At 40.2% G+C, this 13,332-nt stretch overlaps 1 protein-coding gene across 2 annotated transcripts in view; it reads right to left on the bottom strand.

The window, feature by feature from the left end:
• Positions 1-1,729: 1,729 nt before the first annotated feature.
• Positions 1,730-13,332, bottom strand: part of ADAM23 (ADAM metallopeptidase domain 23) — a 318,624-nt gene continuing 307,021 nt past the window's right edge. Inside the window, exon 25 of one of the 2 annotated variants that reach the window (XM_042995165.1) lies at positions 1,730-2,348. In XM_042995165.1, coding sequence (XP_042851099.1) covers positions 2,209-2,348 — 140 coding nt within the window. In that variant the 3' untranslated portion in view covers positions 1,730-2,208. Of the gene's footprint in view, positions 2,349-6,709; positions 6,774-13,332 lie in introns of those variants that run through there. The other variant, XM_042995168.1, reaches the window with a different exon arrangement.

The following is a 13,332-nucleotide window of genomic DNA, read 5'->3' as shown; positions in this document are numbered from 1 at the left end:
TGAAAGGAATACTGTAAGCCTATGTAGGGGCGCCTGGGTGGCTCAGTCGGGTAAGCGGCCGACTTTGGCTCAGGTCGTGATCTTGCAGTTTGTGAGTTTGGGCTTTGTGCTGACAGCCAGAGCCCGGAGGCTGCTTCAAGTTCTGTGTCTCTCTCTCTCGGCCCATCCCCCCCTTATGCTCTGTCTCTCTCTTAAAATAAATATTTAAAAAAAATTTTTTTTAAAGAAATGATAAAGTGGCAGTTTTTAATGTGCTCATTCTCTTAACAAAGAAAAGCTGAAGGTTAAGGAAAAGCCAGTTCCTTCCTCGGACTCACTTCCCCTGTTGTTAGGACTTAATTCTCAGTTGTGGCTGTCTTCTGATAACCCTTTGGATAAGATTTTTAGTTTAAGGAGGACCTAAACCTTCAGTGAAAACATTTCCTGAAGCTTCCTTTAGATCTGGAAAAAGCAAGTCAATTGTTAACATATCTGAAATTCAAACTCGTTGTCAAGCATTGGTTATATAGTACAATTGGAGGGATGAAGTAGTTAGATATTAAAAAATCACATTGTGTCTGGATCTCAAATAAATTTACTCATTGAACTTCTCTGTTATGAGCCTCATTTGGGTCTGGTCACTTTTCAGGAAAAAATTTTTTATGGATTCCTTTATTATAATACTGTTCATTTTAATTTTAGTTTGCTTTGCAGTGCAAAGTGTAACTAACCACCTATAAGGTTTTATTATTTAATCAAATAGAAAATAAGCTAATTGAAAGATACTTATACTTACTGTTCTTTTCTTAGAGTTTAGATTGTCAGTAATGGTAATATAAAATATTGAAATATGGGGCGACTGCGTGGCTCAGTTGGTTGAGCATCAGACTTCGGCCCAGGTCATCATCTCACCATTCCGAGTTTGAGCCCCAAGTGGGGTTCTGTGCTGACGGTCTAGAGCCTGGAGCCTGCTTTGGATTCCGTGTTTCCCTCTCTCTCTGCCCCTCCTCTGCTTGCACTCTGTCTCTGTCTCTCTCAAAAATAAATATTTAAAAAATTAAAATATTGGAATAAAAAGACTCCTGGGGGCACCTGGGTGGCTCAGTCGATTAAGTGTCCAACTCTTTATTTCAGCTCAGGTCTTGATCTGACGGTTGTGAGTTTAAGCCCTTCATTGTGCTCCATGCTGGTTGTGAAACCTACTTAAAAAAAAAAAGACTGGGGCGCCTGAGTGGCTCAGTTGGTTAAGTATCCGACTTCAGCTCAGGTCATGATCTCGCGGTTCATGAGTTCAAGCCCCGCGTCAGGCTCTGTGCTGATGGCTCAGAGCCTGGAGCCTGTTTCAGATTATGTGTCTCCCTCTCTCTCTGACCCTCCCCCGTTCATGCTCTGTCTCTGTCTCAAAAATAAATAAATGTTAAAAAAAAAATTAAAAAAAAAAAAAAAAACTCTGGGGCTCCTGGGTGGCTCAGTTGGTTGAGCGACTGACTCTTGACTTTGACTTGGGTCATGATCTCACAGTGGGTTTGAGCCCCACATCCAGCTCTGCAATGATAGTGTGGAGTCTGGTTGGGATTCTGTCTCCCCCTCTCTCTCTGCCCCTTCCCTGCTTGCTCTGTCTCTCTCTTAAAATAAATAAAAATGAACTTAAAAAAAAAAGACTCCAATAACGTCACTTGGGATCCAGAGCTTTTATTAATTTTGTTTCCATTAGAAGAATGCTTTATTTGCCATTGCATATGGTTTTTCTTGTTCTTTGTTTTATTCATTATTCAAAAATATTCTTTCAAACAAGATTTAGGTATTATAGACAGTCAGTAACTGGTAATAAATACAGCCCATTATGCCTGTACGTAAGCAGTGGCTACTGGCTTAGAAGTCATGCAGTGTATTCAAGTTAAATGTATGGCACTCCAGTTCACCAAGATCCAGCATCCCAGAACAACTGATCAGAGTGAATACAAACAATGTGACTCGCCCAATCCCCCGGTCATCTTTGGAAGCTATTTTAACTCTTTCAGATAGTGGGATGAGCTGGCAGTAAAGCCACCCTTTGAAGGAACATGCTAGCAGGCTAAAATAATGAAAAACCTTAAGTAGGTACGCTGAGAGAATGTGGCTTAATATTTACCTCTGGACATTCCCACCATTTCAAGTAATTAAATGATCAGGAGTCAAGGAAACAATTTTTTTTTAGTTCCAAGATACGAGTTAGCTCTGAGGTTAGATTTACTTTCTCTTTATTTCCAGGCCACGGGTGACTTTCCCAATGAGTTTAGACCCACTTCCGTGCAAGTGCATGCTTATCACACCTTCAATCAACTCTTTCTTCTTTAGGAAAGGTGTTCTTAGCTGCTGAGAATATGCACCTGAAAGCAGAGAAAAGGAACTAGTTGTTAGAGCACCAAATTATTCTCAGGTTAATTAAATGTCAATAAATTGGTTTTAAAGTTTGTTATTTCTGTCACTCTATCAGAAGTCTGTATAAATTTATTGCAGGAGTGTGCATGTAAATCTGTGTTTATGTGTCCTTTGCAGTTTAGTTAAATAACCTAAGTAAAGTATAATAAAGACATGTCCTTGTTAACTAAAATGCATGTATTAAGATATGTTCTGACTAAACAAGTAAAAGTGGTCATTATATAATTTTAATACAAAAATATACAGAAAAAACTTAAATTACACATAATATAATCTTTCAGAGATAACCATAATTTTATGCATACACACTTTATACCATAATTTAGCGAACCATTACCTTATTGTGCGACGTTCCAATTATTTCCACATTTTCTACTTTTATAAATAGCTTTGCAGTGAAGATTCATGTACTGCATGATTGGTTACATCTCTGAATATTTCTTTAGGGTAGAGTTCTAGATAAGTAATTTCTAAAGATGTTTCTAGGAAATTTCTTGGAGTAAGTAAAGTAAAACAAAAATCAAACATTGGTGCATCTAATTATTTATATTTCTGAAGCACTGTTTTCTCTAATGCTTGGTGTTTTACAAAAACAAGCACTAACATTTACCAGCTAGTTAGACACCAACTGCAAATATCATCAAATTATAAATCTGAATTTTAATGTTCTTATCATGAAGGAATGCAAAGACTCCCAATTTTTCTAGAACTGCCAGTCTCAGGCAGGCAGGTTTTTTTTTTTTAATTTCTCTCACTGGCAAAGCATGATTTGTTGAAGGAAAGGGCCATTGGGTTTTGACACAAACAAGGATATACTTCAAAATCCCTTCATTTGCATTGAAGCCTTTACTAACCCATGAGTTAACGTCAAATCGGTCATTTTCTATTTGGAAGTTATCAGCTTACTCTTTTCCTAAATCAATTAATAACTCTCTCCCTCCTTCTGCCTTGACAAAATCCATCATAATTTGGTGGTTAAGGCTGGTTACACCATTTTCACACCTTCTGTATATTACAGCATTCAGTTAATAACTCATCCTTTCTAGACAAACTAATAATGATCTTTTGAGTCTTTTCTCAAGTGAGAACACATCTAGACCTCAGAATTTTTGGAATTCTCATTTCTAGATTCCCTCTGTTCCTATTTAGCACTGTTATAAACAACTATAGTATCTAGGTCATCACCCAGCTCAACAAGCTGTCCTTGGGGTAAAGCTCTTCCAGACTCTATTGATTGTTAAATACATGCCTCTCATAAATTTCTTTTTTATAGAATCACAGAACATTAGAAAGGAGAACATAAAGAGACTTTACAGTTCCTCTCTTTCCACACCCCTCTTTTTCAGATGAAGAAACTGAGGGCTAAATAAGTTGACTGAGGTTGCATAGCTATTTAATATCTCTTGTTTTCATAGTTTTTGGCCCAATAGTAACAAATAGGATATACTGGCATACAAAATAGGAGTTTTATGGTTTGGGTTTTTTTTTAATTTTTTTTTTGTTTGTTTTAGAGAAGGAGGGGGAGAGAGGCAGAGGAAGAGAGACAGAGAGAGAAGAATCTTAAGCAGGCTCCATACTCAGTGTGGAGCCCAACGCAGGCTTGATCCCACAACATTGGGATTATGACCTGAGTCAAAATCAAGATTCAGTTGCTCAACCAATTGAGCCACCCAGGTACCCAGGAGTTTTATGTTTTTAGAAAAGTATGATTCATAGCAACAATTCTCAAGTGTATTTAAACTATTAAACTTGAGGATATCAAAATAAGAACTCTCTTGCATATTATGTAGACATATTAGTTCTTCCCTTCTGCTCTGGTTGATTTGATTTCCCTGAGAACTAGAGAGACAAACATCTCTTCACCCTCACCCCCATCCCAACCTGGTAGCATATTAATCCCCCAAGGACAATAGAAAAAGTTAGTGGAGAATCCGTGCAGGTACATCCAGAGCCCCGCTGAGCCACTAGAGATTTCCGCAAGCCTCTTGAGATGAAATCTCGATGTTCCAGCAACTATTTAACTTTTAGACACGGTGTCTCCTTGACCCAAGACCCTCTTTGACTGTGATGATACAATCAAAATGGAAAGCTTTGTTTCCTGATCTGCAAACAGTTGTTTATGTCAAACATTAAAATAACTCCAATAAAGTGGAATGTTCCCTCCTGCTACATAGTCACTCTGACTAAAGTTTGCAGACCAGCTGAGTCAACAGCAACTCTGTAGCAAGATTAAAAAAGTGGCTTCCAAAGCTGAAGATAAATCTACTGCCTTTAAAAAGAAGAAGAAGAAGAAGATAGAAATGCTATGTTGAAATATGCTCCAAAAATTACATGAAGCTTCTGACTATTCTGATAGCCACATTGCAAGCAAGCAAACTGAAAGCTGCTTTAGAGAAAGACCTTGTGTGTGTGTATACTTATTCTCGTGTTCATCTGAACACAAATATTATTACATTCATTTATTCTATAGATAATTTAGTAATTCAAAGTGAGTGCAAAATATAAAAGATAAATATTGGTAGTGATTTGAGTATGACAACTAAATATGGTAAGAATGGAAGAAAGAGTCCTACAGTACAAATGAAGAAAATATACAGGGGTAGAGCATTTGACTGCAAGTGAAGAAAGTATGTAATTCTCTTGATGCTGATGTCTAAACAGCCTCTGTTTAAATAATTTTTAAATATTGGTAACCAACATTGAAAGACGCTTATTTTTGTATTTCTTTAGTAGCTAAGCTGATAGAAGAATATTTCCTCTAAATATGGAAATTGTTTTAAGTTACAATGACACTTGCCAAAATAATAAATTTATCTATAAATAACAGCAGAGGATTATCTGGTTTAATGGATCAGCAAATCATAAGATTTTTAGTGAGGTTAAAGCAAACTAGATATAGAAAAGCTCTACAATCTCGGAAAAGTGTTGCTCTAGAAATGTTACTGTTAAGTGCTGTTTTAATAGGGAAATTATAGGGATTATAACAGTTCTCACAATAAAATATACAAATGTAAATTTTATTTATGCCTCAGTTTTGCACTATTGCTTAAATGATTCTAAGCACCCAAACAGGGTTTGCTGCAAGGATTGCAAGCTCATTGGTTGAAACAACTCTAAAAATGGAACAAAAACAATATGAATAGGGCCAGGGTATCTATCTCTCAGCTTAGTCACAGGGGCTCACTTGCTCTAATTCTAATTCTATAAAGGATACTTCTTCTAGTGCCCCCAGAGAAGACTGTTTTTTAATAAAATATTTACACCAGTGAGAATCTCTAAATTTGTCAGAAGTTCCAAATTACTAAAAATTAATCATTCAACTTGCTGGAAGTTAATTACATATTTGAGATGTGTTCAAAAAGCAACAAGGAGTGAATCTGCAAGCTAGCCAATTTTTCTGCCCTTTACTTCACCAACTAAGTACATTACAAGGAGCCTCTCCATTTACATGAAAGCAGTCTTTTTTTCTATTTAAAAGAGGCAAGAGCTTGCGTGCTGTGAATATTCCCCAGACTTACATTCAAATCTTCCCAAATCCATAGCATGCAAAGACAGGTTATGACTGCTAATATTCAGGCTAATCGCTTTATGCCTTTACGTTGTATTTTGAGAATCATGCTTTTCCTTACTTGCTTTTTTGACTCTTCTTTGCTGTTGTTTACATGAAGTATGAAAATGACAGAGAATCATGCTTTTCCTTACTTGCCTTTTTGACTCTTCTTTGCTGCTGTTTACATGAAGTATGAAAATGACAATATGTTGATACAAACAGCTACCATGAAATACAAAAGGCAGTGCTATCTTCCTATCACTCATGTGCTCTTGGGTTCACCCCTGAGAGGAATATATGTGGCAATGGATTCCCCGAAAGCCATTTCCCTCTTCCTCACAATTCCTCACATTCATACTTCATTGACCCTTTCGAAAAACATGGGATCTAGAGTTCACCACCTTGTTTTCTCCCTGTGTGCTGTGGACGCACTGCTGAAATCTCCTCTTCCTTCCCAGCCAATTGCCTCCTTCCTAAGCCATGGTTCCTGGAGAGGACACAGTCCACATAGATGTCCCAGAAGAGTTGGGCCAGATCCCAAAACAGTGCCCCGTGCTTCAAGTTCTCAGATGACTTTAGGTAGATCATAAAATCCCAGAAACCTGAAACAGTGTTAGAAATTCGAGGCTTCCGCATTTCTAGGAGGAGCACTGAAGAAGATTCCCAGCACTGAGGATCAGCTTGATTAAGGGCCAGCAGGTCTGTCTGGCTATGGCAGAAGAAAGGAGACACACAGCACATTCCCACAATGAGCAGGGAGCAGGTAAGGGTCAAGGGGCGGTAGATCCCTCTTCTGTTCCCAGGATTGGCCATGGTGTTGAAACTGCACAGAATGGAAATATCTTATGAATCCTCACTTGATCTCCACTCAGTAATGAAAATAATTATGCCTTTAGAAACCTTGGTGTCAGCAAAGAAAATGCACCATTGTCCCTAGGAAAAGTCTTATCATACCTCCCAGATCATAAGCCCCGTTCTACCTAAAATGACTCATCGTCGAGCCAGGTATTGTAAAACCAAGATACTTAGATTAAAAAGTGTTTATTCCTAAGACATGTTCCTTTGTGAGATGAATAGGTGAACTTGTTTTTCCCGAGTACAGAGGAACATAGTTGAAAAGAATAGTAAGTGAAAATTTAAAATCTTGCTGCATGGCTTTAATTATTCTATAATATCTGAATTTAGCCTACCTATTTCTCATCCAGGACTCACATGCAATTAAGAATTTTAAACTATTTTACCCTTAAATGTTTTCTTATTCGGGGTGACTTTCAATTTTTTAAAACAAATAAGAATAGTAAAATGTTATAAATAAAAACAAACATAAGGTAGTGTGCTAAAAGTATAAGAACTAAGGGGCATATATTCAATCAATGAGAGTAGAATTAATAGACACTTTATTAATACCTAAAATGCTCTACAATTCTCATATAACTTTCATAAAGATGATGTTTTATCATTTCTTTCTTCTTGCCACAAATCTCAAGAATTTTAATGAAAATATTTGCCTCTCACTCAACTTTTCTGGCTCTCAAAGCCTGTTACAATACAATTAAACCACATACCACTTTGAAATTATTATGTTACACTTCAGACAAGTGCAATGAGAAACAATGTTCTTAAAATAATCTAAATTTTCTTTTTTCCAAGGAAACAAGCTTATCTTACCCTTTAAGACTACTCAAAATGTATATCACACTGAAACAACTCTCACATAAAGAAAAAACAGGAGAGTACATGTAGCTCACTTTTAGTTTTCCCTTATATTTCCAAACATTTTAGATGCTAGTATCACAAAGGCAAGCAAGGCACCGCTCATAGGAACACTTATGGGAATACATCTATCTTGGAATATGTAAGGAGGATAACACCTTAAGATGGAATCTGTCTCTTCTGCACAGCAGCAGAACATATTGAGGTACCTTGAAATCAATATTCCAGAACTGCCTTTGAACAAGGCATGGTCCTATTTGGAAGAGGTACGCGGAGATAGGAGATTATTCAAAAATATTTCAGATCACTTACACAGGATCTCTCCGTGAACAAAATTATATTCAGTACGTCCTCCTCTCAACTAAAATGTCAAAGTCGAGTTGCCCCAAAGGCTATTTTTCCTTAGGGGACAAGTCCAAGTGTCAGTGGCAAGTTATCGGAAGAGGGCGGGCCGCTGTCCAGCGTGCTGAAGTTAGTGTAGTCCTGGACTCCCTGCCTGATTGCACCACAGCGCTCACACCGGCTCCTTTAGATTCCCTTCTCAGGAGTCTTTCTCGAGCCTGGAAGTTCCTCAACCCTGGGGTCCGGCGTGCGCCCCGCTACGAGCCCCGCGCTGTGCTCGCGGCGTCCCAATCCCACACCTGGTTCTACGGCCTCACCCACATCAAGGCGGAGCTGCCAAAGACCCGCTGTGTCTTTTGTGCCCCATTATTTTTCTTACACCGAGGCTCAACTCCCAGGTCTCAGGAGGGCACCCCTTCGCACTTACCTCCCTCTCTGGATTCCCTCGAGTGTATGGAGAGGAAAAGCTCAGGCTGCTCCCGGAGCGAGTGACGGTCCCCAGCCCCGGCGTCCTGAAGGCTACGGTGCCTCTTAAGCAGTGGGAGTGTTCGGCGCCTCTCCAAGTCTACGTCAAAGCGCCGGGAAACTGCCGCCACCTCTCGCCCCCAAGTCCAACTCCCGCACCCTCTTTTTCCCTCCCTCCCCTAGAGATCTCACTTCAGGTAACCGGCAGGCTTAGCCACACACGCCCCCACTGACCCTGACGCACACCTACCCTCCACCCAGTGGAACTGAGCCTTTCTGCGGTTTGGATTCCCGGTCTTACCTCGGGAGGAGCCACGCGAGGCAGGAACTGGAAAGTTGGGACCCAGCTCCGAGACAGTCTAGGAGTGAGTGGGGCTCCCTAGATTCCCCACCCTCCAGGAGCTCCTTGTTTGAGAATGCAAAGATGTGAGGGAAGACCCAGGACTCCCGGAGGTCGGAGAAGGCACGAGGGCACCCTGAGAGCGGTCAGAAAGGGCTCCAAGGGAATAAGGAGCCTCCTAAAAACGTCATGGGTGTGAATTTCTCTGTCTGTCTGTAGTCCTGGGCTGAGAGTAGAAAAACGCCCCTGGGGCAAGGATGTGAGTAGGGAGACGTTGCTGGAAGGCCCCCTTAACTGGGGACAGGACACCCCCATTACCTCTAGGCTCTGTGGCCTGGATCCCCTCAGGAGCCCGTGTTTTTGCTGGCATCACTTGGGCCAGCCCACTGTTGAAGATTCACCTCAGGGGCCCTGCGTTTTGCCTGGGACTCCCTTTGGTTCTCAACTCACAGCTAGTTAATACCTTAGAGAGGGACTAAGCCCTGTCAAGCTTACGGAGCTCTGCTGAGCATTAGCGTCTCCCTTCACTGAAACACACCCTGCCTGGGAGCCTGAAGCAAAAGTCTTAGTTTTGCAAGTGCTTCCAAGGTTTGCCCCTCGCCTGGAAACCCTCTAAGTGTCCTAAAAAACCACTTGGAGTCTCCATTAACTGAAGGCTTTTGTGTCAGCTCAATAGTATCCATGGTTACCTTCCAGAGGGGCACAGAGAGGAACCCAGGCTTATAGCAAGGTTTACTGAAGACAGAGAGAACTGACCAGCCACCCGAAGGATAGAAATAAAGTTCCAAAGAGGATTCCTGAGGGGTTCTGGGCTTTTTCTTCATCTCTGAACCTGGATGGGGTGTCCTTCAGTTACTCAATCTGTGAACTGAACACACTAATGCCTGCTTCTAATTGCACCCTAAAAGGTGGAGGGAAAGATAATAGGTGAGATCTTGGACTTGCTTCCTAACTTCAAGACGCTTTCAGCTTTTTGGAGAAGGTCATTAGAGAAACACAGGTGTGTGACCACAGAGAGAATCCTGTGGAAAGGAAAGGGAAAGGAGGGGAAAAAGAATGTATCTTTGAGGAGGTGACTGATGAGTTTCTTGAGGAAGGAGTTGTACAGGTATCCTGGGGCCAAAAGGGGATATAGTCTTCTCCAGGCAGAGAAGTCAGCATGAGCAAAGACATTGAGGGAGGACTCAAAGCAGTTCTGTGTTTCTGGGAGAAAAAATAAGGAGTGTAAAGAAAGAAGAGAGAACAGAAATTCTGGTTTGGGATGTGTTGACATTACCTTTGAAAACATCGGTATATTAATATTCAGTGCTTACTTTATGTTTCAGTGCCTTTGTGCCAGACACTATTCTAGAAATTATGTTTGCAGAAGGAACAAAACAAAGTCCCTTCACTCATGGAGCTTACATTCTAGTGGGGATGGGGGAAGAACATTTATATATATTTTTAACTTTTATGTATTTTTGAGAGACAAAGAGAGATAGAGAACGAGCAGGGAAAAGGAAGAGAGAGAGAGAGGGAGACACAGAATCTGAAGCAGGCTCCAGGCTCTGAGCTGTCAGCACAGAGCCTGATGCAGGGCTCGAACTCATGAGCTGTGAGATCATGACCTGAGCCAAAGTCGGACACTCAACAAACCGAGCCACCCAGGCTCTCCAAGAACATTTATATTTTAATTAAATATATATATATATACATATATAAAAATCATTATAATACATATAAATATGATATAATATATAATTATATTAATATATAAATATTATGTATATGTATAATGATTTGTAGCTCCGGTTTCTGTGTTGAACATTGAGTCTACAGCTATATATCAAAACAAACACATAACTAGCTAATTATATGAACAAATAGTGCCATGTATGAGTCAATAATGAGAGTCTATCATTCTGAAGCTCTCCCCCCCCAAAATATATGTATAATATATCAGTTGTGATTAGAAAAAACAAAAGATCATCAAAAAAAAGTAAAGCAGGTTTGGAAAAGGATGTGGAGAAGAGTTATTCTATATGGAATACTGAGAAGCACTTCCTGGTGAGGAGATATTGAGTAAATCCTATTAATGTGAAAGAGTGAATCATACATATACATGAGAAAGAATTGCTCAAAGTGGGATATAAGGGAAGCTTGGGAAAAGTGTGCTGTGAGAAGTGTTTTCTGTATTGTGAGAAGTGAGGTCAGAAAGGTGGTCAGAAACCCATCCTGGCTGCTCAGTAGAGCACAGAGTGGATGGGGCAGGGCAGAGGCAGGAAGTACAGTTGGGAGCTGATACAATAATTCAAATGAGATACGGTGAATTGAGTAGAGGTTGTAGCAGTGGAGTCAATGAAAGTAAGTGGATTCTGAATATATTTTGATGATAGGAAAAACAGGACTTATTGATGGACCAGTTGCGGGGTATAAGAAAAAGAGAGAAATTGAAGATGACTCCAAGTTTTAGGGGCTAAGCATCTGGAAGTTTGGAATTACCACCAGATAAGAGAGGAAAAGTGTTTTGAGGAATCAATATGAGAGAGGAACATCAAGAATTTGGTTTTCAAGATGTCAAGTTTGAGATGACTATCATCCAGATGGAGATGCTGAGTAGGCAAGGCAAAGGTGTGGACTAATGATAAAACACTTGGGATACAGCATTTAAGAGAGAAGTTTAGATTTGGGGTTTAGGCTTACCTGTAGACAATAGGTAAAACCCTCATAGGAAAGTATGTAAAGTGGGGAAAAGAATAGCCAGATGATAGAAACTAGGAAGTGCCAACATTTAAGTGATTGAGAAACGGAGTCAAAACGAACCGGAAAAGTGTGGTTCCTTAGAAGCCAATGAGACAGAGGTTTTCACAAAGAATGAGGAAATCAACCATATCACACAGATTCAGAAAAGGGGCCAATAAAATGAAGGCAAAGAATGTTCCATTGGATTTGAAAAAACAGGAGGCCACCAAGTTGCTTATTAGGAACAAATTTCAGTTGAGTGTTCAGGGAGAAGGAGTGGGGGGCTGAGGAGAAATGGAAAGTGAAGAAATGCAGACAGGCCCTGTGAAGCACCTTCTATGAAGTTGAGAAAAGAAGAGGGAGATGGATTGGAAAGAAGGTTGGAGGTTGGGTCTTTATCATGTTTCCAGGCTGAGGGAGAGAAACCACTAGAGAGAGAAGTCGAAATTCAGGAGAGAAGGACAACTAACAGTCTCAGAGGAAACGAGAAGAGGAATGAAAATAAAAACAAACCAGTGTTTTCCAGAAGGGGGCAAAGCTTGCTCTATGAACAAGGAGGAAGGCGGGGGGGGGGGGGGCAGGGGACTCTCTCTGGATATCTGTAGGTTAAAAGGTGGGCAGCAGTGAAGAAGTTGAGATGGTGAGCGATGGTCTCAATTTTCCTAATGAAGTAAGACGCACAGTCAGCCACAAAAATATGAATGAAGGGAGGTGTTAAGAAGGGCACTTAAGAGTGAAAAGACTTTGGGATAATCACTGAAGATATGAGAGGAGATAAGAAAGAAAGAGAGACTAAAGAAAGTACTAAAAGTCCAGGCAAAGTTTGAGACCACAAATTTGCATGCATGCATGCCTGGTTTTTATGAGGCAAAATAACTTAATGAATGAAGACTATTATATTCTGTAGCCAAACTAGCTGGGCTTACACTGTATCTTTCTCATAGGTCATATTTCATTGATTCTTAGATGCATTTTTTTTAACATTTAACACCATTGAAATCAGAATGTGTCTATCACCTGATGGTACTTTGTAGTTAGAACTGCAGCATTTTCTTTTGCTTTTTTAAAATAATAGGATGTCTACAATTGACCGCATTCGTGATTTGATGTAATGTTATGGGCAACCTGACCTCTGTGAAACAGTTTTCCTGCATGTAAAATGAGCAAAAATGTCTCCTGTGGCTGGTGAAAATGAAACGAGATCGTACACGGAAAATACTCAGAATGGTGCTGCGTGTAGCTAGTACTTGAAAAATGCTGGTTATTATTTTTCTCCTGCGGTGTTCATCTGACCGAACGTAGGAGAAAAGAATGGTCATTATTACATTCGCCTAGTGTTAGAGTTGGGTAAATGCTGACACAGATGGATGCAAAGGACTCAAGGACTAACTTATGAAAGCAAGTTAGCAAAAGAGAAGAGACTGGGGTGGAGAAGGAAGACTAGAAGGAAATGGAGGCAATGAGAGGTCTCAATAAGGGAGGGAAAAGGCAGGTGTAAGAGGAATAAAGAAGGAAGGTACTGACAGGCAGAGAGGCTCTGATCAAGGAGAGGGATATTTACATTTCACGTTTTAGAGGTGGGACAGCTCTGAATTCTGAGCACAACCACTGAAAGGAGCGGCTGAAATGGGTTGAAGGTAAAGACCCCTGTGGTTGAGCTCCACCTCTCCTATGAGTGTGAACATCATGAATTGAAATGGTCGCCGCTATTTGTAAAAGCTGAGGATGTGTGGCATTGCTATCCCAGTGAAACGGCTTACGGCTCTTGCTAATAGGAGTAACGGCTTTAAAAAATACATTT

This window comes from Panthera tigris, chromosome C1 (assembly GCF_018350195.1).
Source record: "Panthera tigris isolate Pti1 chromosome C1, P.tigris_Pti1_mat1.1, whole genome shotgun sequence".
Lineage (NCBI taxonomy): Eukaryota > Metazoa > Chordata > Mammalia > Carnivora > Felidae > Panthera > Panthera tigris.
Note: the sequence above shows the minus strand (reverse complement) of the source record. Positions and strands in the feature narration are given on the sequence as shown.